Source organism: Balaenoptera musculus, chromosome 10, assembly GCF_009873245.2.
Source record: "Balaenoptera musculus isolate JJ_BM4_2016_0621 chromosome 10, mBalMus1.pri.v3, whole genome shotgun sequence".
NCBI lineage: Eukaryota > Metazoa > Chordata > Mammalia > Artiodactyla > Balaenopteridae > Balaenoptera > Balaenoptera musculus.
Window position 1 is genome coordinate 35637080 of NC_045794.1, and position 22985 is coordinate 35660064.

The following is a 22985-nucleotide window of genomic DNA, read 5'->3' on the forward strand; positions in this document are numbered from 1 at the left end:
TCTTCCACCTACTTGAGTATCATAATAACGTGCACATAAGAATGTCAGGGAACACATAGAGTCTGAAAATAAGGCCACCTCAGAGGAGACAAACAGAAAGATGCATCTAAGCAAAGGGGCGAGATTTGAGATCTGAGTCAAGCCACTCACTGGGGCCATGTATTCCACTGTTTGCTTAAGTCAGTCGGATTGGGTGTTCTATCACTTGTACCTGAAAGAATACTAACTCATATCAGTATCATCTGAGAGATGATGGATAATCCTGATTTTTCCCAAAAGGTAGTTCACGTGCATGGATGAACATTTGAAAAAAAAGTACTGATAGCAATGGAATTCTTTAAATGTGTATACAAAAATACATGAATCTAACAAATAATCCCATTATTTCATGGATACCACTGCTTAGGAATAAAACTCAATTTTCACAAAATGAGTTGACTAACAGTAGACATTAAAACATTAACTAAATAATGTTATTTGTGGTACACAGATAACAAGAATCATGAAGGTGTAATTGAATGATGTGGGAAACTATGAATTGTCCAGAAGTTGGGTGCAAACAATCTACACCCACTCAGCCTTATGCACACGGTGCCTCTATCACTTCTAATTTTAAGGCACGACAAAGTCAATGCTAAATTAAAGTTGGGCATCCAGTGAATAGGACTTGATGGTCTGTAAGCAGAGAAAGGGGCGGCCAAGGGAGGAGAAGAAGAATGGGAAGGGCTGAGATATGAAAACATATAGTTTCATGGTATTTCTGTACCTTTCTAAGTCAGAGTCCTCGCTGTATCATGAAGTCTCTGTCATATTGTAATTTGTCATAAGCTTCCTTGAAAGAGCTCTCAGATATGAAAAAAGTGAGAAGAACATTCCTGCTACACTGTTCCTGAGCTGCTACAATGGAAGACAGCAGGGTACCTAGAAAACAGCCCTGGCTGGATTTGACTTGGTGCCTAGAAATCTGGAGCCTTATTTCGGTGCACAGCTTGGTTTCCAACCACTGGCCGAGCCTCCAGTGGAAAGGTCAACAATTTAATCTCATGCTCTGCCCTCAGGGAATATTTACTAACTGTTGTGGAACAACTTAGTTTTTCAGATGTGAACACGGCATCTTTAGCACTAGGCAGACAGGCTTGGAAACTGGAGGCCAACCTTACTACAAATGAATTTGTCACAATATGTGTGTAGGAGTTGACTCAAAATTTAAGCCTTTAAAAACTTGACGTTTTTTAGTTTAAAAGTCAGAGAATGCCAGGAGGACTCATTTGTTTATTTATTTGAAGTCAGAAATGGAAGTCACCTTTATTTTAAATGGTGCTAAATGTTTCAAGAAAGGCCAACTTGTCCAATTTCAGTTCCAGTTCTAAACCAGAGGTTCTCAATCCAGGCTGAGTAAAATAATTTATTGAAGAGTGTTTTTTAAGGTGATACCAAGGCTCCATCCCATGTATCTGAAATCTGGCTCTGAAACACTTATTCAGGAATTAGGAAAAGGGATTTGAGCTTCTGCCTTAGCGAAGGCAACTCCATATTGGAAGCCCCAGTTCCATTTTGAGAAAAACCTATGACCTAGGCCTGAATAAGCTATAATATGATTAAATGCTTAAAGAATAACCTTCTGCATGCTTGAGAAATTCCAGGAACTACAGGACATTTCAAGCCTGCAGCTACAGATTAACTGCTCTCCCTACATCATCAAGGTGACTCGGACCAGACCACCGCACCACCAATTTCAAGGTGATTATCGAAGCAGATTGTGCTGCTCCACACATAGCCCCCTACTGCACACCTCTGAAACTTTTCCTTTACAAACTCTTGTCCCCTAACTGGCAACTCGGAGATGGTTTTGGAGACCCTAGTCCACCATCTTCCCAGGTTGCCGGCTTCCTGAATAATACATCTTTCTTTTTCCACCAATCCTTGTCTCTAGAACATTGACTTTTGAGCAATGAGAAGCCAAACCTGAGTTTGGTTCTGGCTCTGGCCAGCCACATATCAATGATATCAGGATATCAGGTGGAGGGGGTGTAGGTCACGGTATATTTTGTCATTGTATTGATATTTTGAGTGGGCTGTGTAAACATATTAATTTTTAAAACTACAGGCAATTTAAATGTAACCAGTTTTGTAGCTAGCTTTTCCGTTCTTAACTTGCTTTTGGTAATGTATTAAGGCTCTTTAAAAAGAAATGGATGCAATCAGGCCGTCTTAATTGAATGGATGGAAGAAGTAGCTAAAAAGAAAATGAAAAAACTGTACCACCCTCCTAAAAATGGGAGAGAGGGATCTTCTGTTTCCTTTTTAATAGATGAGATTAAAAGGAAACAAAATGTTATATGTTTTATAAAGTTTCTTTTTCTTACTTTTTTCCATTTAAGTTTTATTTTGCACCAATAAAGGCTATTATTAAAACAAGTGCTAGTAGCTCATTTAAGGCACTGTTATACAGTACCAACTACATGAGTTATGAGCCTCAACTACATCCCAGGTGTCATACTAGGTATTAAGAATATAGAGATGAATATAAAGACCCAGCCCTGCCCTCAAGGTGCAAAATCCAATGAAGGAGATAGATTCACAAACACATAATTTCAGGATAACACAAGAAGGCACATATAATTTCATGATTGGTAGGGAACATAAAAATTCCATATAATTAATCCTTTAGTTTAATACTTAAATCTATAACAAAATACCAAGTTTAAGAATCTTTAGTGATGGGCAACTCACTGCCTCCTGGGCAGTCCACTGCATTTCTGAATACCTCAAGTTTTACTGTTTTCTTATATTGAACTAAAAATCTAAGTTCCTTCTACTTATTGGTCATAAGCTTATCATCACAGAGGCAACACAGAACAAGCAATGCACGTCTGATGGCCTCTCTCTTCTTGGTAGTATAGAAGCCTATCAGTGAAGGAGAGTGGAATTGTGAAGAGAGGGATTTGAACAACATGGGAGTTATGCTCAGACAATTATAAAAACAGACTGAAGAGAAAAAAAGGAAATCCCCCCCACCCCCGGCAAAAAAAAGAAACAATAAAATAACTCAACACTGTTGTGTAAATGTTTTCAACAATGCCATGCTGACTCAGAACAAGTACACAGAGAGAAGTATAGAAACCCAGAGCTTGAGACAGGTACAATACACCCTGCAGAAATGCATGGGAGCATCTCGATTTTAATTCGATAGTCTTTGCAAATAACTTGATTATAAAAAGTTCTATTTCCTATCAGTTGAACTAGCCTCTTAGAATGACTCATGCACAGACATTTTATTTTACAGAAAAGCCTTACCTTTACAAACTTTGCAACAGCTATGAGACAAGGTAATCTGATGAGACTCTGGACAATCCAGGGCTGGACAGCCTGAACTCTCAACCAGCTTCATGGTCTGGTCCTGTCAGACAACAGAAAATAAAAGCTTCAAACCTCTTAATTAGGAATAACTCAGAAGTTTCCAGATCCGGCATCCAAGAAATTTCTTCGAACATGAGAGTAAAATTTTCACCCTGAGAACCTCTGCACAGGTCACACACTCACTTGCAAAATGACATTAAATGACAACTGGAAAGCCTTTCAAATGGGCAAGCAGCTCTGGGAACGGAAGCAAGCCACACTGCAGCCATGCCTTCAATTTCCAAACACCAGAGTGATCCTGAAGATTCTGGTAGTTTACAACATATTTGCACATCCAGATGACAACTGTGGCAAAGACACGGCTTGAATTCCATCAATAGCTCACTTTGGAAAAAACAATAAATAAAACCCGGGCTTTTTTAACATTCTCATTTCAAAGTTTCCTAAACTATTATAGATTACCCCAAGTGAGTGTGGTGAGGAATATTGGGGATCTCTCACGAAACTATAAGGAAAATGAGGGCAGGATTTATGTCTCTTGAGCATGAATGTCTTGCATTTTTCCTAGCATATAATAAGCAATCGAAAAATTTTCCTGAATGAATAAGTCAATGTAAAACGATTATAGTTCTAGCCACCAAAGTAGATAAAACCCTTCTCAAAGAGAAACCAAAATACAGAACAGAACACTTTTCTGATAAATGTAACAGCACTGCCCTTGAAGCAAACATTTTGCTTCTATACTGTCAACCTCCAGTCTCTTTAAGAGCGAGGGTCATTAACTCTTATACTATGCTTACCAATACATAAGTAATAAAATAACCGTTGGAACTTGAAGGCTTCCATTTTAATACTGCTCAATAGCTTAGCTTTTTAGATATCATTTCTATAAGTTCTGCTTTTATTGAAGAAATCGTAATTTCAATATCTCCCTCTTCCTGGCTTATCGATGGAAAGGACTTTCTCCAAGTCACCATAGTGGCAGGAAAAAAAAGAAAGAAAGTGTCAGGAGACATGTATACTGTGGAGTGATATTTCAAAGTTAGAGTTTACTTAGAAACCAGCTGACAAAAGTTTTCCACCTTCCCTGAAGTAAAATTTCTCTGATTTCCTTGGTGTTGCTAGATCTCACTCCAAGCCTTCCAATCTTTATATCTGCAGTGGGACCTGCTCCACTCAAAACAGCATTGGTAAAGGGATGCTGACAGAGAAAAATCCATCTTGAAATACAGCTTCAGCAATTGTGTTAATGTTCCTATGCCCCAGCTCCCTTAACTTTAAGATGGTAACCTACATCATGGGAGAGCTGATTTAAAGCCAAAAGAAGCAGCTAGAATACCTAATAATGGACATGAACAAATCAGAGCTTCTATGTTCTAGAAACCAAATCTGTCACAGTTTTGCATCTTTATGTCTCTTCCTTGCTTATCCCAAATGTCTTCCAACTTAAGATGCATGAGGTATACAGCTGGATTTTTCAGATTCAACTTATCTTGGCAAAATTCTGAGGATTTTCCTTTCCCCAACACTTAATCATATGAATGCTCACAGTTTATTGCCAGCAGAGTAAATCACTTATCTTAATTTTCTAAATAATCTATACATACTAAATCATCCCCACAAAACATGTACAGGAGGCATTTGAAGAAGAAAATTAAGGATCAAATGTAAATGAACCCTAAAGCAGAAACTTTATATGTAGACAGTTTCCTTTAGATAGAATATGGCTTGAAATATAACATTATGGTCAAGGAATATAAAATCATAGTTTATAAAAGGTAAATGTGAAAAGTGTTATGAAACATATTTAGTTTAGTAGGTCAAGAAGCAGACTTAAAATGAATCATGTTTGCTTCAGAAGCATACGTCAAGAGCACATTTATAAAGCATTCCCCTTAAAATTATTTAAAAGATTCCTCCCAAAGGAATTAAGATCAATATCAGTCTCATCTCCATCCAACAGCTGATTTTTATTAGGTAAATTTTGTTCTGATTTTAATTGGACTGAGTGATATTTATTACGAGTCAAAAGCAAGAGTGAGAACAGGCTGAGTCTAATTTTATCTAATACATTTCCTTCAAAACAGCAAACAAGGAGTTGATTTGTATTTGGAAAATATAAGACAACTTCATAAAACTTTAATTTGACAAAAGAGTGTTTTTATTTGTTGGGAAAATTATTTTACAACCACTAATTTACATGATTGCAAAAACAATGAGAATTTCTATACATTTGAGCTATAATTATCATCTTAAATTTCTTAAATTTTCTCTTTGCCTTAGAAGTTTTAAAGGTATTACAAGGGTGAGATTTTTAAAGGAACATTTACTGTGTTCATGTAACTGTAAGAATTTTGAAACACACATGAAGAGCTTCCTTACCTTGCACTCATAGAGAACACATACTCCAGAAGAGGAGTAGACTGTATTTCTTTCTCCTTCAAAGTAGGTTCGTCCATGAAATTGGCATATAGCTTTGGAGTAAAAAAATATATATATTTTTTAAATGTTTCATTAAGAAAAATAGCTTACAGGTGTTCAGATCATTTTGCCACAATATTTCACATGTCCTTGTGACTTTTCAAGGTGTTTGAGTAACTGTAAACCTAAATTCAACCCAATATAAGGCACATGTAGGCTCAAGTTATTTTCATTCCCATTAAGTTCAGAGAGTAAAATAAGGTACAAAAAGGATAAGGGGCAATGGCAAGTCAGAATTAAACTCTGAAAAAGGAGTGCTGATAAGCAGACTCAAAGCCAATTACTTGCCTGTTAGATGATGTCCCACTTCAGGGCATATTAAGCAGGTGCTCAAAGCAGCTACAAATCAGGGGCAACACAAATATGAGAAAAGTTCATTTTTATATACCATTACAGAATTTTAAAACAGAAAATTAGAAAGAAACTATTTTAATTCCAGTACATACATGTAAATGTTATGTTTTATGGGTTAGTATCATTTTATTTGTAAGTACATGTGGGTTAAGGCACCCTATTTAAGATGTTGAAAGGTCTTAATCTGGGCCTGCCTTGCTTCCATCACAATTAAATAAAATTTTAAGATGGAACTTCAGACTCAGTGGCAAAAACATTTTTAATGAGTGAAAATGCATACAAAGTATCAAAGAATTTTTTTGAGACTTTCAAAATATTTACAATTCACAGCAAACATTTATGGAAATATATGGAAACATATAATGGAAACTGCTTGCTTGTTTTGAAATGAATGTTTCCCACTACCCATGTTGACTCATCACCTAAACAGAGACAGATTTACCCTGAAGCTAATTAAGCTTAACTTTCAGTATCCTTCTAGGGCTTATTAGCCCTCCATTCTAAGACTCTGAACCAACTTTTGTTTTCACAGATTTGTACGGTTTTCCTTTTAAAGGACACTCAATATTGTAGATCTTTGGAGCTCCATTACATCTAGATCAACCCAAGCTAATCATTTCAAAAGACCAGAAGAAGCAGTCATCTGATAGGAAAAAAACTCAAGCAGTTTGTTAGCCCTATTTACTAAATCCAATTTTTAATTTTAACTACATGGATTTTACAAAAGGGGTATGTACATTTCCTTTTAATTCCATTGTGTGAGTTAGAATAAAGTCCTTCTTCAGAATTTATATATCCCATTATCTTTAAAAGTATCACATTGCCTAAAAAAATTTATAACAAAGAAATTAGACATACTTCTATTAATAATATTGAATATACATATGGTTGTACAAATATTCATATTTAAGCCAACTTTCATCTTTGCACAAAAGTTAACTGATTATTTAAAAGGTGCACATTTAAATAATGGAAAGCATGCACATTTTTAAAATGCCATCCTTCAACTGATCTCCTTACTCAGCTTTTATTAACAAATTTCACTACATAATATATATTACTGGCAAATTGATTTTAAAGTTTTGGAGGTTGTTGGAAGGGAATACAACTTACTTGCATAAATTATATTACTTAAAAGCTGGTTGAAGCTTGCTCACTCATGAATATTCAAAATGAAACTAGGGAGTTGTCAGTTGCATACTATCTATCATATATGAATTACAATAGCATGTGCATTTACTTAATGAACCTGATTGATTGTAAAATGTCTCTCTCCAACGTGTAATTTTTAAGATTGTGCTTTGTTTTTCCTTATGAGATTCAATAACCTCAAAATACCAAGATCTGGCTTATGGCGTGTTCAATTATACTTAAGTACCACATTTTATGAGATAAGGAGAATAAATAAAACCTTCTTCTATTCAGCACCTGCCATTCAAAGGTTCCTAAGCCTATTATATTATACAACTCGATAACTGTAGTCTATTCAAGTCCAAGGGTATGTTGAAGCAAAAAAACTGATGTTCCAAGTCTTTCCTAGAGCAGAGGGAAAAGGAAACACTGTAAAAACACAAGGGTAAATTCTCCTTATACAAAGTCTTATGATAACTTAATATTCATGCAGAGCAGATGGACCTTCTTCTCTAAACTCTTAATTCCAAAGACTCAAATAGGCAACTTGTGAGACAATAGGGCACCAAATGGAGCTTGGCAGAGCGAGAAACACAAAACGAATGAGATCACAATTGCTTCATTTCCTTTCAAGCAATCAGCACAAACAGGGTGAATTTGGCTTAGAGAGAACCCAAAGTGAGTGATTTTTGTCTCGTTTCTTTTTTGATCAGTTGCTGTGATTCTCCATAATTCTGAAGTTTACTCTAAATACCTAGTAATGCCATCAGGGTATGCCTTCCCTAGGTTTTTAGGGGAAAAATGTTAAGAAACTCAGAAATATATAGATATATACATACATATATATGTATATATTCCTAATCATTCCTAAAAAATACTACAAGGAATCTTGAAAATCCATAAGGATGGCTCTGGGACGTAGAAGCAGACTGCAGGAGTAAAAGTCGTATTACTTTGTTGATACATTTAACAAATATGTACTGAGCTCCTGCTAACATGCCAGGTAGTCTGCTAGGTACTAGGATTCAAAGATGAAAGAGACATGTTTCGACCCCTCACTACTGAGATGGGAAGACAGACTCGTACACAATTAACTATACTAAAAGCCAAGCTTAAGTGCTATAACTGAGAAATTCATAAGTGACATGTAAACACAGGAGACCAAGTGGTAAACTGGGGGGGGGGGGGCACTGGATCAAAGGTGAGGAAACAAGGGCTGGAGAAGGACCCAGACTCTGGCAATAGCGACAAGTCATCGTCACCCTAGGGTTAAGGAACAGGGAGAGGAAATGGTTTTATTGGAGCCCACAGTGAGCCAGAGTTATGAAGGAGAGGCAGCCCAGTGGGAGCCGAAATCATGAGAGACACAGGTACCACCAGAAACCCAGCCTGGTGCAGGGAAGGAGCAGGGAAGAAATGCGGCCAACTCTCTCTCCTCTGGCCTTCCGATTTCCTGCCAGTGCATCTCATTGGCAAACCCTACCCAAAGCCATCTGGCAAGGAGACCAGGGTGATACAGTCTGCAGAAGTCCAGCTCCTGGGGTACAGAGTAGGGCAGAGAAGGACAGGTGGGGTGCGTGCGGTGCCCAGGAGAAAGAATAACCAACCCCCAGCACTGTTGGCTATCACAGTAATTCAATTTAGACCATGAAGAGAAATAGTTTACAAGGATAGGTTGCTTAGAAGAGCATGAGAGAATGGAACACAATACAAATAAATTTTGAAGAGGGAAAATTGAGACATTTACAAAATACAACTCTATCTTAAAGAAAAATCCAGATAGCTTATCAAAATCAGATCCATAAGCAAGGAGAAGGCAAAATGAAGGAACTGGGCAGATCAAGTGTTAAAACAGAGGAGAGGAAGCAGATTAGGTGTTGCCCTGATTTTAACCAAGGCTAGCCCCTGCAGGTATCAGGGACAAAGCCTCAGAGATAATAATGATCACTGTGGCTACCACACTGACTGCAAGAAAGTCTCTAGAATTCCCTAACTGAACTGCACCTCCCTGCTTACCCTTCCCCAGCAGAGTATAAGAAATCACTTCCTCAACAAAACAACAAAGGAATAATCATTTTGCTGTATTGATTTCTTCTTCAACTCAGCTGCATTCACAAGTTCATAGACAGAAGCTTCATTTCTTTCCTATTTTTGGGGTCTGTGTCTGTGTTTGCTGGTGTGTGCATATATAGCAATAAGTTTCTTGTGACATAACTCTGGATTCCTATGTCCAAATCATTTACCAGCTTAAAGCAGAATTATGCCAACTAGGCTGCATTTTCAGAGATCTACGCTAAGTGATTTATTGAGTATATTACATGTACATATTCGAAGGTAATGAAGCCTCTAGGGGGAAGGATATTAATTCATTGATACAGTCTTATGCCCTTGCAGGCTAAGAAGCAAAAGCCCCCATGCAGTCAGACTAACCCATAGCACTACTGCTACTCTTAAGTTATTAATATTAACCAATGTCAAATGCATATTCACTATGACTCTCATATACACATATACACACACACACACTCACAAACACACACACCAGGGGGTACCGTTCATATCGTGTGAATTATGTCACTCAGAGCTGTCCAATGAACAGCCTATTCAGCCAGAGGGAGAGAAATTAACTAGAACTTGGGGAAATTCAATAGGATGCTATAACAATTGGTATATATGTTTTACCAAGGCTATATTAAATATCACTAATTACATAGTTAATAGCACCATAATTATGAGAAATCTGCAAAAGCAATTAATGTGAATTATTTTCACTTAACCTCTCCTCTACTTTAACAATTAACAAGAAATAAGAAGACAGAAAATGCTACAGATGCAAATTTGAGTCTTCAGTTGTAAAAAAGTGAAAAGGAATTTATAGAACAGATTGAGAAATGGATAAGGGAAAGAAGCCAGTAAAACTCTAAAAGCTGTAAGTTACACATTAAAATCATGATTTATTGCTCATTAATGCAAAGATAGAAAATGGAGATCCCTCTAATGAGATCTAAATCAACTTCTGCAAACCTTTGTAGAAAAAATTATCCAAATCTATCTAACAATATTTTAGAATATAAAACCAAAAAGACATATATTTCACTTCTAAACATTTCCTCAGTCACTACATATTTAGATTCTTTTTATTACTGGATTGAAAATACATGAGTCTACACTAAATTTCCTGACTGGTATCAACACCTTTAAAAATGATACAACACAGAGGGCAGACAGCAGAGCAAGAAGAACTACAATCCTGTAGCCTGTGGAACAAAAACCACATTCACAGAAAGATAGACAAGACGAAAAGGCAGAGAGTTATGTACCAAATAAAGGAATAAGATAAAACCCCAGGATAACAACTAAATGAAGTGGAGATAGGCAACCTTCCAGAAAAAGATTCAGAATAATGATAGTGAAGATGAGATGATCCAGGACCTCGGAAAAAGAATGGAGGCAAAGATCAAGAAGATGCAATAAATGTTTAACAAAGACCTAGAAGAATTAAAGAACAAACAAACACAGATGAACAATACAATAACTGAAATGAAAACTACACTAGAAGGAATCAATAGCAGAATAACTGAGGCAGAAGAACGGATAAGTGATCTGGAAGACAGAATGGTGGAATTCACTGCTGCCGAACAGAATAAAGAAAAAAGAATGAAAAGAAATGAAGACAGCCTAAGAGACCTCTGGGACAACATTAAACGCAACAACATTCGCATTATAGGGGTTCCAGAAGGAGAAGAGAGAGAGAAAGGACCAGAGAAAATATTTGAAGTGATTATGGTCAAAAACTTCCCTAACATGGGAAAGGAAATAGCCACCCAAGTGTCAGAAATGCAGAGAGTCCCATACAGGAAAAACCCAAGGAGAAACACGCCGAGACACATATCAATCAAATTGGCAAAAATGAAAGACAAAGAAAAATTATTGAAAGCAGCAAGGGAAAAACGACAAATAACATACAAAGGAACTCCCATAAGGTTAACAGCTGATTTCTCACCAGAAACACTGAAAGCCAGAAGGGAGTGTCATGATATAATTAAAGTGATGAAAGGGAAGAACCTACAACCAAGATTACTCTACCTGATAAGGATCTCATTCGTATTCAATAGAGAAATTAAAAGCTTTACAGAAAAGCAAAAGCTAAGAGAATTCCACACCACCAAACCAGCTCTACAACAAATGCTAAAGGAACTTCTCTAAGTGGCAAACACAAGAGAAGAAAAGGACATACAAAAACAAACCCAAATCAATTAAGAAAATGGTAATAGAAACATACATATGGATAATTACCCTAAATGTGAATGGGTTAAATGCTCCAACCAAAAGACACAGGCTTGCTGAATGGATACAAAAAAAAGACATATATATGCTGTCTACAAGAGACCCACTTCAGACCTAGGGACACATTCAGATTGAAAGTGAGGGGATGGAAAAGATATTCCATGCAAATGGAAATCAAAAGAAAGGTGGAGTAGCAATACTCATACGAGATAAAATAGACTTTAAAATAAAGAATGTTACAAGACACAAGGAAGGACACTACATAATGATCAAGGGATCAATCCAAGAAGAAGATATAACAACTATAAATATATATGCACCCAACATAGGAGCATCTCAATACATAAGGCAACTGCTAACAGCTATAAAATAGGAAATCGACAGTAACACAGTAATAGTGGGGGACTTTAATACCTCACTTAAACCAATGGACAGATCATCCAAAGTGAAAATAAATGAGGAAACAGAAGCTTTAAATGACACAATAGACCAGATAGATTTAATTCATATTTATAGGACATTCCATCCAAAAACAGCAGATTACACTTTATTCTCAAGTGCGCACGGAACATTCTCCAGGATAGATCACATCTTGGGTCACAAATCAAGCCTCAGTAAATTTAAGAAAATTGAAATTATATCAACCACCTTTTCTGACCACAACGCTATGAGATTAGAAATGAATTACAGAGAAATAAATGTAAAAAACACAAACACATGGAGGCTAAACAGTACGTTACTAATAACGAAGAGGTCACTGAAGAAATCAAAGAGGAAATCAAAAAATACCTAGAGACAAATGACAATGAAAACATGACGATCCAAAACCTATGGGATGCAGCAAAAGCAGTTCTAAGAGGCAAGTTTATAGCTATACGAGCCTACCTCAAGAAACAAGAAAAAACTCAAATAAGCAATCTAACTATACACCTAAAGGAATTAGAGAAAGAAGAAAAAACAAAACCCAAAGTTAGCAGAAGGAAAGAAATCATAAAGATCTGAGCAGAAATAAATGAAATAGAAACAAAGAAAAAAATAGCAAAAGATCAATAAAACTAACAACTCGTTCTTTGAAAAGATAAACAAAATTGATAAACCATTAGCGACACTCATCAAGAAAAAGAGGGAGAGGACTCAAATCAATAAAATTAGAAACGAAAAAGGAGAAGTTACAACAGACAGTGCAGAAATACAAAGCATCCTAAGAGACTACTAAAACCAACTCTATGCCAATAAAATGGACAACCTGAAAGAAATGGACAAATTCTTAGAAACGTATAACCTTCCAATACTGAACCAGCAAGAAATAGAAAATATGAACAGACCAGTCACAAGTAATGAAATGGAAACTGTGATTACAAATCTTCCAACAAACAAAAGTCCAGGACTAGAGGGCTTCACAGGTGAATTCTATCAAACATTTAGAGAAGACCTAACACCCATCCTTCTCAAACTCTTCCAAAAAATTGCAGAGGAAGGAACACTCCCAAACTCATTCTATGAGGCCACCATCACCCTGATACCAAAACCAGACAAAGATACTACAAAAAAAGAAAATTACAGACCAATATCACTGATGAATATAGATGCAAAAATCCTCATCAAAATACTAGCAAACAGAATCCAACAACACATTAAAAGGATCATACACCATGATCAAGTGGGATTTATCCCAGGGATGCAAGGATTCTTCAATATATGCAAATCAATCAATGTGATACACCATATTAACAAATTGAAGAAGAAAAACCATATGATCATCTCAATAGATGCAGAAAAAGCTCTTGAAAAAATTCAATGCCCATTTATGATAAAAACTCTGCAGAAAGTGGGCATAGAGGGAACATACCTCAACATAACAAACGCCATGTACGACAAACCCACAGCACACATCATTTTCAGTGGTGAAAAACTGAAAGCATTTCCCCTAAGATCAGGAACAAGACAAGGATGTCCACTCTCGCCACTATTATTCAACATAGTTTTGGAAGTCCATGCCACGGCAATCAGAGAAGAAAAAGAAATAAAAGGAATACAAATTGGAAAAGAAGAGGTTAAAGTGTCACTCTTTGCAGACGACATGATACTATACATAGAGAATCCTAAAGATGCCACTAGACAACTACTAGAGATAATCAATGAATTTGGTAAAGTTGCAGGATACAAAATTAATGCACAGAAATCTCTTGCATTACTATACACTAATGATGAAAAATCTGAAAGAGAAATTAAGGAAACACTCCCATTTGCCATCGCAACAAAAAGAATAAAATACCTAGGTATAAACCTACCTAGGGAGACAAAAGACCTGTATGCAGAAAACTATAAGACACTGATGAAAGAAATTAAAGATGATACCAACAGATGGAGAGATAAACCATGTTCTTGGATTCGAAGAATCAATATTGTGAAAATGACTATACTACCCAAAGCAATCTACAGATTCAATGCAATCCCTATCAAATTACCAATGGCATTTTTTACACAACTAGAACAAAAAATATTAAAATTTGTATGGAGACAAAAGAGACCCCGAATAGACAAAGCAGTCTTGCGGGAAAAAAACGGAGCTGGAGGCATCAGAATCCCTGACTTCAGACTATACTACAAAGCTACAGTAATCAAGACAATATGGTACTGGCACAGAAACAGAAACACAGATCAATGGAACAAGATAGAAAGCCCAGAGATAAACCCACACACCTATGGTCAACTAATCTATGGCAAAGAAAGCAAAGATATACAATGGAGAAGAGACAGTCTCTTCAATACGTGGTGCTGGGAAAACTGGACAGCTACATGTAAAAGAATGAAATTAGAACACTCCCTAACACCATACACAAAAATAGACTCAAAATGGAATCGAGACCTAAATGTAAGACCGGACACTATAAGAGGAAAACATAGGAAGAACACTCTTTGACATAAATCACAGCAAGATCTTTCTTGATCCACCTCCTAGAATAATGGAAATAAAAACAAAAATAAACAAATGGGACCTAATGAAACGTCAAAGGTTTTGCACAGCAAAGGAAACCATAAACAAGACGAAAAGACAACCCTCAGAATGGGAGAAAATATTTGCAAATGAATCAACGGACAAAGGATTAATCTCCAAAATATATAAACAGCTCATGCAGCTCAATATTAAAAAAACAAACAACCCAATCAAAAAATGGGCAGAAGACCTAAATAGACATTTCTCCAAAGAAGACATACAGATGGCCAAGAAGCACATGAAAAGATGCTCAACATCACTAATTATTAGAGAAATGCAAATCAAAACTACAATGAGGTATCACCTCACACCTGTTAGAATGGGCATCATCAGAAAATCTGCAAACAACAAATGCTGGAGAGGGTGTGGAGAAAAGGGAACCCTCTTGCACTGTTCGTGGGAATGTAAATTGATAAAGCCACTATGGAGAACAGTATGGAGGTTCCTGAAAAAACTAAAAATAGAATTACCATATGATCCAGCAATCCCACTACTGGGCATATACCCAGAGAAAACCATAATTCAAAAAGACACATGCACCCCAATGTTCATTGCAGCACTATTTACAATAGCCAGGTCATGGAAGCAACCTAAATGCCCATCAACAGACGAATGGATAAAGAAGATATGGTACATATATACAATGGAATATTACTCAGCCATAAAAAGGAACGAAATTGGGTCATTTGTTGAGATGTGGATGGATCTAGAGACTGTCATACAGAGTGAAGTAAGGCAGAAAGAGAAAAACAAATATCGTATATTAACGCATATATGTGGAACCTAGAAAAGTGGTACAGATGAACTGGTTTGCAGGGCAGAAATAGAGACACAGATGTAGAGAACAAACGTATGGACATCAAGTGGAGAAAGCGGCGGGGGTGGCGGTGGTGGTGTGATGAATTGGGTGATTGGGATTGACATGTATACACTGATGTGGATAAAATTGATGAGTAATAAGAACCTGCTGTATAAAAAAATAAATAAAATAATATTCAAAAATTTAAAAAAAAGTTTTTAAATGAAATAAATTCATTTAAAAATAATAATAATGCATTTTGGAAAAATAAAAAATAAATAAAAATAAATAAAAATGATACAACACAAAATTAAAGGTTTTAGATACCAAGAAGAAAACCAGTATAATTCACTTAGTGCGAAATGGGATTTATAATTTCTTTTAAATTCTCTTTGAAAACACCAGGTATCAGTGATCTTTAAATTGTTTAAGCTGTCTGTTAAGGGCAGAGTTGTATAAAGTAGTGGCTTTTACATGGTGTTCTTTCTAATCTTGATTTCCACTGGGAGGGCTCTTAAAAACCCCATGTACAATGGCAATTATTTCATTTTGAGTCAACATGATACTTATTTGTTAGTGATATACAAATCAAAAATGTTGGATGGGAAAATATCTCATTAACTGTAATTATATATAAGTATATTTTTATTATAGCTTTTAAAAAAGAATGCACAATAAATGTATTCATGAAACAGGCTAAGATTCTGTGGAGTCAAACAAAAAAATCTGAAAGTGTTTCAATATTCTTAGAAGACTCCAATCAGTCATGCTGCATTTATCCAGCCCACATTCTTTTTTGAAATCTGGACTCACTTGGAGTCAATTCTTAACAATATGGTTGTAATAAAAGTTTTGAGCACTAAGTGCTATAAATTAATTTTCCCTCTTTCTACAATGCTTAAATTTCTATTAGAGCACTGAACCCATTTTTCCTTTCCTCTATTTAGTTGTACACTTTTTTTATCTTTCCTACATGAGATGGGGGCAGTGTCTTAATTTGTCTTTGGATCTTGTACTCAGCACCCAGCACTGGCCATAAATAATAAATTCTAAAGGTTTGTTGAATTTTTTTTTGTAAGTTCTCTTCCAGCTTCCTATTTGATGAAAAGCCTGAAAACAAGAAAATTGGCCTCTCTGATCTTCATGTGTCCCTTTATAATTGGCCCTATCCTTTGATTTTGCCTCTTATAATAAAGGTCCTATAAGTTGGGTCTCACAGAAATATTTTACCTTTTCTGTTAAATGGCAGCTTATTTTCCACTGAAGTAGAGCTGGAGCACTTGAACTGGGAGCAGATCTATCAGTTACTGAAAAAGTAGCTGGCTACTGTCAGAGCAGTATGAATAATACAAGGCAACACATACAACGGAAGTCTGCTTGGACAATCTGATGACCAAACTTTCTCCTTTCTCTATGTAAAACCAATTTTTATGAGTCAATGCTGTTTAAATGATCAAAATTTCAGAGTGTTTAAATAATTCACAAATTCATTAATTATACATGATCGCTTCCTTTAACTAAATCTCATTAATTGTTTGGAAATTTGGTTGTTTGCAAAACTAATATCAGAGTTTAGGAAATGAGAGCATGAAAGTAGATGCACAAACCTCCTTTCTCATCCTATATATATCATGTCCTTGCACTTCTAAAGGACCAAAGAGTGCTTCTCCTAGGGGGCCTTAATTTAGGTCAGTAGCCTATTCTTCCAAAACGAGAACAGGCCCTGAAACACCATAAATCTAGCAGTAGTGAGGGGTTAGGAGGCAAAGGAGGATAAAAATAACTTCCAGAATACAACGAAAGCATAAATTCTAACACCCTATCCAGATCAGCCTTTGGTTAGAAGGCTAGATACTGGGAAAGCAAGAATTGGATATTTAGAAGATCATAGCAAGATGGCCAATTCTATAGCTGGAAGGAGGAATTCAGTACTTTCTTTTGCCCCTAGTTTGATTCTACCCATTTAAATTGTAACTAAGATAGATCCTGAAATTCTTTTCATTTAGCTACCTTTCTACCACTGGCCTTATTCTTGACCCTACCTCATATACCATGGGATGGATTCTTTAAAAAAAACAATGTAATCAATTCATTTAGCCTCCTGGGGATAAGAAAAATAAATTTAATGAGTGAAGGTAAAGATTTGGAGAAAAACATAATATTCATGTCAGTACATGAACACGTTTAAAGTGACAACATGAACATACATGAGGTGACAGCTTTTACAAAAAAAACATAATATATAATATAATATGGAAACTGCCACACACTGCTAGTTTCAAAGCCAGAACTAGAACTCCTCTGAAAAAAACTTCTGCATATATTTTCTTACCACTAAGAATCCAGCGACCTCAGTCAAAATTTAAATGCCTAATCTTTAGTTTAACTTTGAGGAACATATTTCCAAAGTGACTGGCACCTTTTAGACATATGCTGTTTCATTATTATATTGACAAAGATATTGAATGTTTTGTGAATTGTAAAGCATGATCCTTTTCATTATAAACCACACACTAGTGCTGAACTAAGAGATTACAAGTAAAGCCCCTGAAAGAGTGATTGTGCAATTTTAAAATAGCATCTGTGTACAGGCAAAACAAAGAAGAAAGTATGGTAGGGGGTGGGGCCTGGGGAAGGTAGCTGTCTTAGGAGGACATATTTTAAATGCAGTTGTCTGAGTGGTATATTAATAACGCCTTCTATTATGCAAAGCATATGAGCCAAGGGAAGAGAAGAAGCACAAGGTTAAGGGGGGCCAGCTCCGTGTAGAATAAGACATGCAGACGGACAGCACACTGAGGAGGGAGGGGAGAGCAGAGGAAGCAACGGAGGACAAAAAAATTATAAAGCATAAATTGAGATGGAGCCGGAGAAAGGAAAGCAGAAAGCAACGAAAGGTTAAACAAAAGGAGCAAAATAATTTCACAGAAACTTGCAGCAAGAGTGGCAACACCTGGTGGAAATAAGAAGCATTTACGATAACCTCCTGTCCACCAGGCACTGTCCTAGGAAGGCGCCTTCCTGCCTTCAAGGAGCATTCAGTCTAGTGTGGGAAACAGAGGAGCACACGTACGAGGAACTCCACACAACTCAAAGGAAGAAAAACATCTTACGAGAGTGAACTGGAAATGCTTTCCTGAGGAGGGACATTTGAAAATGACCACTGAAGGAGAATCACTCTAATGTGATTTAAATCAGAGACAGAGTACTCACGATACAGTCAGAGACCAGAATAGAATAACAATCATAATAATAGACTTTGGACCCAGATCCTAAAGAACATCTCATCAGGATACCTTTATAAGCTGGAATTCATTTACGATCAGTTGATTTTATAACCAATTTATATACTCCCAATCTACTGGGCCAACAGTTCTCAACTGTGGATGCATATTAAAATCACTTGAAGAACATTTAAAACTCTATGCCCAGCTGCATAATAATAAGAATCTCAGAGGGTAGGACTTGGGCTTCTTTATTTTTTAAAGCTGCCCACGTATACAGCTAAGCTTGAAAACTATATTACTATGCAGAGGAAAAAGAACTAGGAAAAGAGAAAATTAGAATTAACATTTAAATAAGGACAGTCACATAGATATTCAGTAGAAGACTCTTTATTCCATGTTATCTGGATAGGTATTTGGTCCATTGTTTGAAAAAAGTCAGTTAAAGTGAGAAATCATAGGCAACAAAAAATATGTACCCTAAACATTTTAATTAAAAACACATCCTCACACATTCAACGTTTTGAGGTAGAACACTTTCCTTCAGTATGGATTCTTTGATTGTGCTTCATTGTAATCTTGATTATATAAATAAAATTTATAATGTGTTGCTCATAATTTCTAAGTTTTTGTTTGTTTTAAGGGAAACAAGATAGATACACACGAAGCAATCTGAAGAGAGATCATTCTTATCCTATGTTTTCTTTCACGTTTTACAACTGTCTTACTGACACCTAGTTCAAGAGGATATTTTTTAGCAGTATGAGTTTATCATCTTTTTCCAAAGCACTCAACTTAACTTTTATTAAAAGAAAATTTATTTCTTTTCACATTCATATTTCATTGGCTTGCATATTATGTTATGCATATGTATTTACAGCATCTCAATGGTATTAGAATTACAATACAAATACAGTTGCCATAAACAGGTTTGGGAACAAACATCTACCTCCTGGTTAGCATGCAAATCTAACTTATGCTGTCACGGCAGCGCCAATGGAATCACAGAGGAGTGTTTCTCAGATCACCTGGAGATCTTATTTAAATAAAGATCCTCGTTAGGTAGATCTGGAATGGGGCCTGAGATTCTGCATGTCTCACCAGCTCCCCAGTGATACTGATGCCGCCGGTCCAGTGATCCCATTTTGGGTAGCGAAGTTGTAGACCATTGATTATTAACCCAGCTTGCTCATAAGAATCACCCAGGGAGTTTGTTGAAACTACCAATTTGTGGCACCCAGACCAATTAAATCAGAATCTCCGGGGGAGGGGTCTGGGCATCAGTATTTTGTAAGAGCATTCAGGTGATTCCAGTGTATGGCCTGTGTTGAGAATCACCTGTGTAGATTAATCCATCTAGTCAATTCAGTGATCTTTTAATATACATCTCCATTCTGGATAATATCAGAGAGTAACTGATAGGATGTTACTAAAAGACTTTGGCCAAAATTATTTTAGTCTTATGCTATAGTTAAGGATAACATCATAAACCTAAAGTTCTATTTCCAGTGGCAGCTTAACTTCTAAATCATTTTCTTATGTTTATAACTACAAAAAAGTAAATGGAAGTGGAAGACAAGGGAGAGGGTGAAGGAGAGGGAGGGATGCCAGGGAGAGACAGAAAGAGAGAGAATTCATACACCCTGTAAGACTAAAGATTAAGCCTCGTTAAATACAGCTGTACTTGTATTTTGGGACAAAATATTTGTTAAAATACATCACTTTTTCCTATTTTCAGGCAATTTTCCCCCTTAGGGGGCCAATTAAGCAAAATTTTCTACAGCTATGCTAAATGAAACATTGAGGTTAAAATGTTAAACACATTAAGTCTGGAAATTAAGAATTAAATTACCCCCAAATTTAACACTTCTCATAATAATACATCAAAATGTGATTACATTCCCCCAAAGCCTCTGGAATTAAGAAGTGAGAGGGCTTCCCACAATTTTTTATGCCTTTGAAGATACTATCACATGTATTGCTGCATTTCTCCTCACCTCCATTTATTAAGAAGAAAATTATAGAAACGTTCATTCTCATCATCTCGATAAATACTTCTTGAATGGCCACTATACACCACACACTGTGCTCAGCACTGGGGACACAGATGTGAACAGGAAGAATGAACTTTGCCCTCATAGAATCTGCAATATGGAGGAGGATTCAAAGACAACTAACCAGGCAGATATGCAATAATTGCAGGTTAACACTAAGTAAAGAAAACAAACAAGAATCAGGCACTGAATAGCTAGGAGGGTATTTTAGATGTGACCAGGGAATACTACTTTGGGTTGATCAGGGAATACCTCTCTGAGGAGATGAAATTTCAGCTGAGACTGAAGGCTGAGAGGACCTAATGTGGGGAAAATGACAGGAAAAATATTCCAGGCAGAGGGGCAAATTAGCTTGGCTTATTTGAGAAACAATGAGTTCCAGCATAGGATTTTTTATTTACCTATTGTTACTGATTTCTAGCTTATTTGCATGTGGTCAGATAGTATACCCTATATAATTTAATTCTATGAAATTTGTTGAGATGAGCTTCATCATCCAGTACATAATCAATATTTGTGAATGTTCCATGGGTGCTTAAAGGAACACATAAAGTGCACTTTGGGAGCATAATGGTCTGTATAGGTTCTTTAGGTGTGGATTGTTAATCACATTCAAGTGCTCTGTATTCTTAATGATTTTTTGTGTGCTTGTATTCTGTCCATTCCTGCAACTTCATTCTGACTGTGAATTCATCTCTTGCTCCATATAGTTCTGTCAATTTTGTTTCATATATATTGAGGCTACATTATTAGGTGTATACAAATTTAAATTGCTATGTCTTATGTATGGAATCTAAAAAAAAAAAAATGGTTATGAAGAACCTAGGGGCAGGACAGGAATAAAGCCACAGACATAGAGAATGGACTTGAGGATACGGGGAGGGGGAAGGGTAAGCTGGGACGAAGTGAGGGAGTAGCATGGACTTATATATACTACCAAATGTAAAATAGATAGCTAGTGGGAAGCAGCCACATAGCACAGGGAGATCAGCTCAGTGCTTGTGACCACCTAGAGGGGTGGGATAGGGAGGGTGGGAGGGAGACACAAGAGGGAGGAGATATGGGGATATATGTATATGTATAGATTATTCACTCTGTTATAAAGCAGAAACTAACACAACATTGTAAAGCAATTATACTCCAATAAAGATGTTCAAAAAAATTTTTTTAATTAAAAAATTTGCTATGTCTTCCCTGTGATTTGAAATGTTATCATTACGAAGTAACTGGTAATACTTTTTGCCTTAATGTCTACATTGTCTGATATTAATTGGGAGAAACTAGCTTTCTTTTCCATGGGCTTTTACTATTCTTTCACTTTTAAACTTTCTGTATCCTTATGTTTTAGATGTGCATCTTTTAAACAGTAGAGCTGGATTTCATTAATTCAGTTTCAAAATATTTATTTTTTAAATGGGATCATTTAGCCCATTTACATTTAATGTAATTAATTTTTAAATCTACTATCTTGTGTTTTTTCCCTCTGCCTATGCTGTTTCTTTTTCTCCCTGTTTTATAATTTATTTTCTATTGTTTTTTTTCATTCTATTTTCCCTTACACTCAATGACACATTTTAACACATTTTACTCCCTGCTATACTATAATGTTATTGTTGTATTTTAAAATTCTATATATTCTTAAATAAGATCTTATGAGAATGATGATAATTATCTTATTCTATCAATATTCATTTAGGTTTACTCACATGAACTTCATTTTTTCAGCTTTTTATATTTCTGAAACATTTTTACTTCATCTATGAAATTATTCTTATTAAAAACAGGATTCCAGTCAAGAACTCTTCTCCTTCTGTATATTGAAGATACCATTTCACTCCCTTTTGGCTTCAACTGTTGTTATTGAGAAGTCAGTGGACACAATTTGGAAGGAGAATAAAGTTAGAGGACTGACTCTACCCAACTTCAAGACTTACTATTAAGCTACAGTAATCAAGAGAATGTGATACCGGCAGAAAGAATAGACAAATATATCAATGAAACAGAATAGAGAGCCCACAAATAGACTCCCCATAAATCTAGTCACCTGATCTTTGAAAAAGGAGCAAAGGAAATACAATGAATCAAAAGCAGTCTCTTCAACAAATTCTGCTGGAACAACTGGACGTGCAAAAAAATAAATCTCGATCCATCACAAAAATTAATTCAAAATGGATCATAGAACTAAATATAAAACACAAAATTATAAAACTCCTAGAAAATAACAGAGGAGAAAACCTAGATGACCTTGGGTATGGTGATGCCTTTTTAGATACAACACCAAAGGCAAGATTCATGAA

The 22985-nt window shown here is 36.0% G+C and overlaps 1 protein-coding gene across 3 annotated transcripts in view; it reads right to left on the reverse strand.

Moving 5' to 3' along the window:
- NELL2 (neural EGFL like 2) overlaps positions 1-22985 on the reverse strand; it is a 357101-nt gene that overhangs the window by 204978 nt on the left and 129138 nt on the right. For all 3 annotated transcript variants that reach the window (XM_036866748.1, XM_036866747.1, XM_036866749.1), the window contains 2 exons: positions 5743-5834; positions 3298-3400 (listed from right to left, as the gene is read on the reverse strand). In XM_036866748.1, the coding sequence (XP_036722643.1) occupies positions 3298-3400; positions 5743-5834 (195 nt within the window). The remainder of the gene's footprint in view (positions 1-3297; positions 3401-5742; positions 5835-22985) is intronic.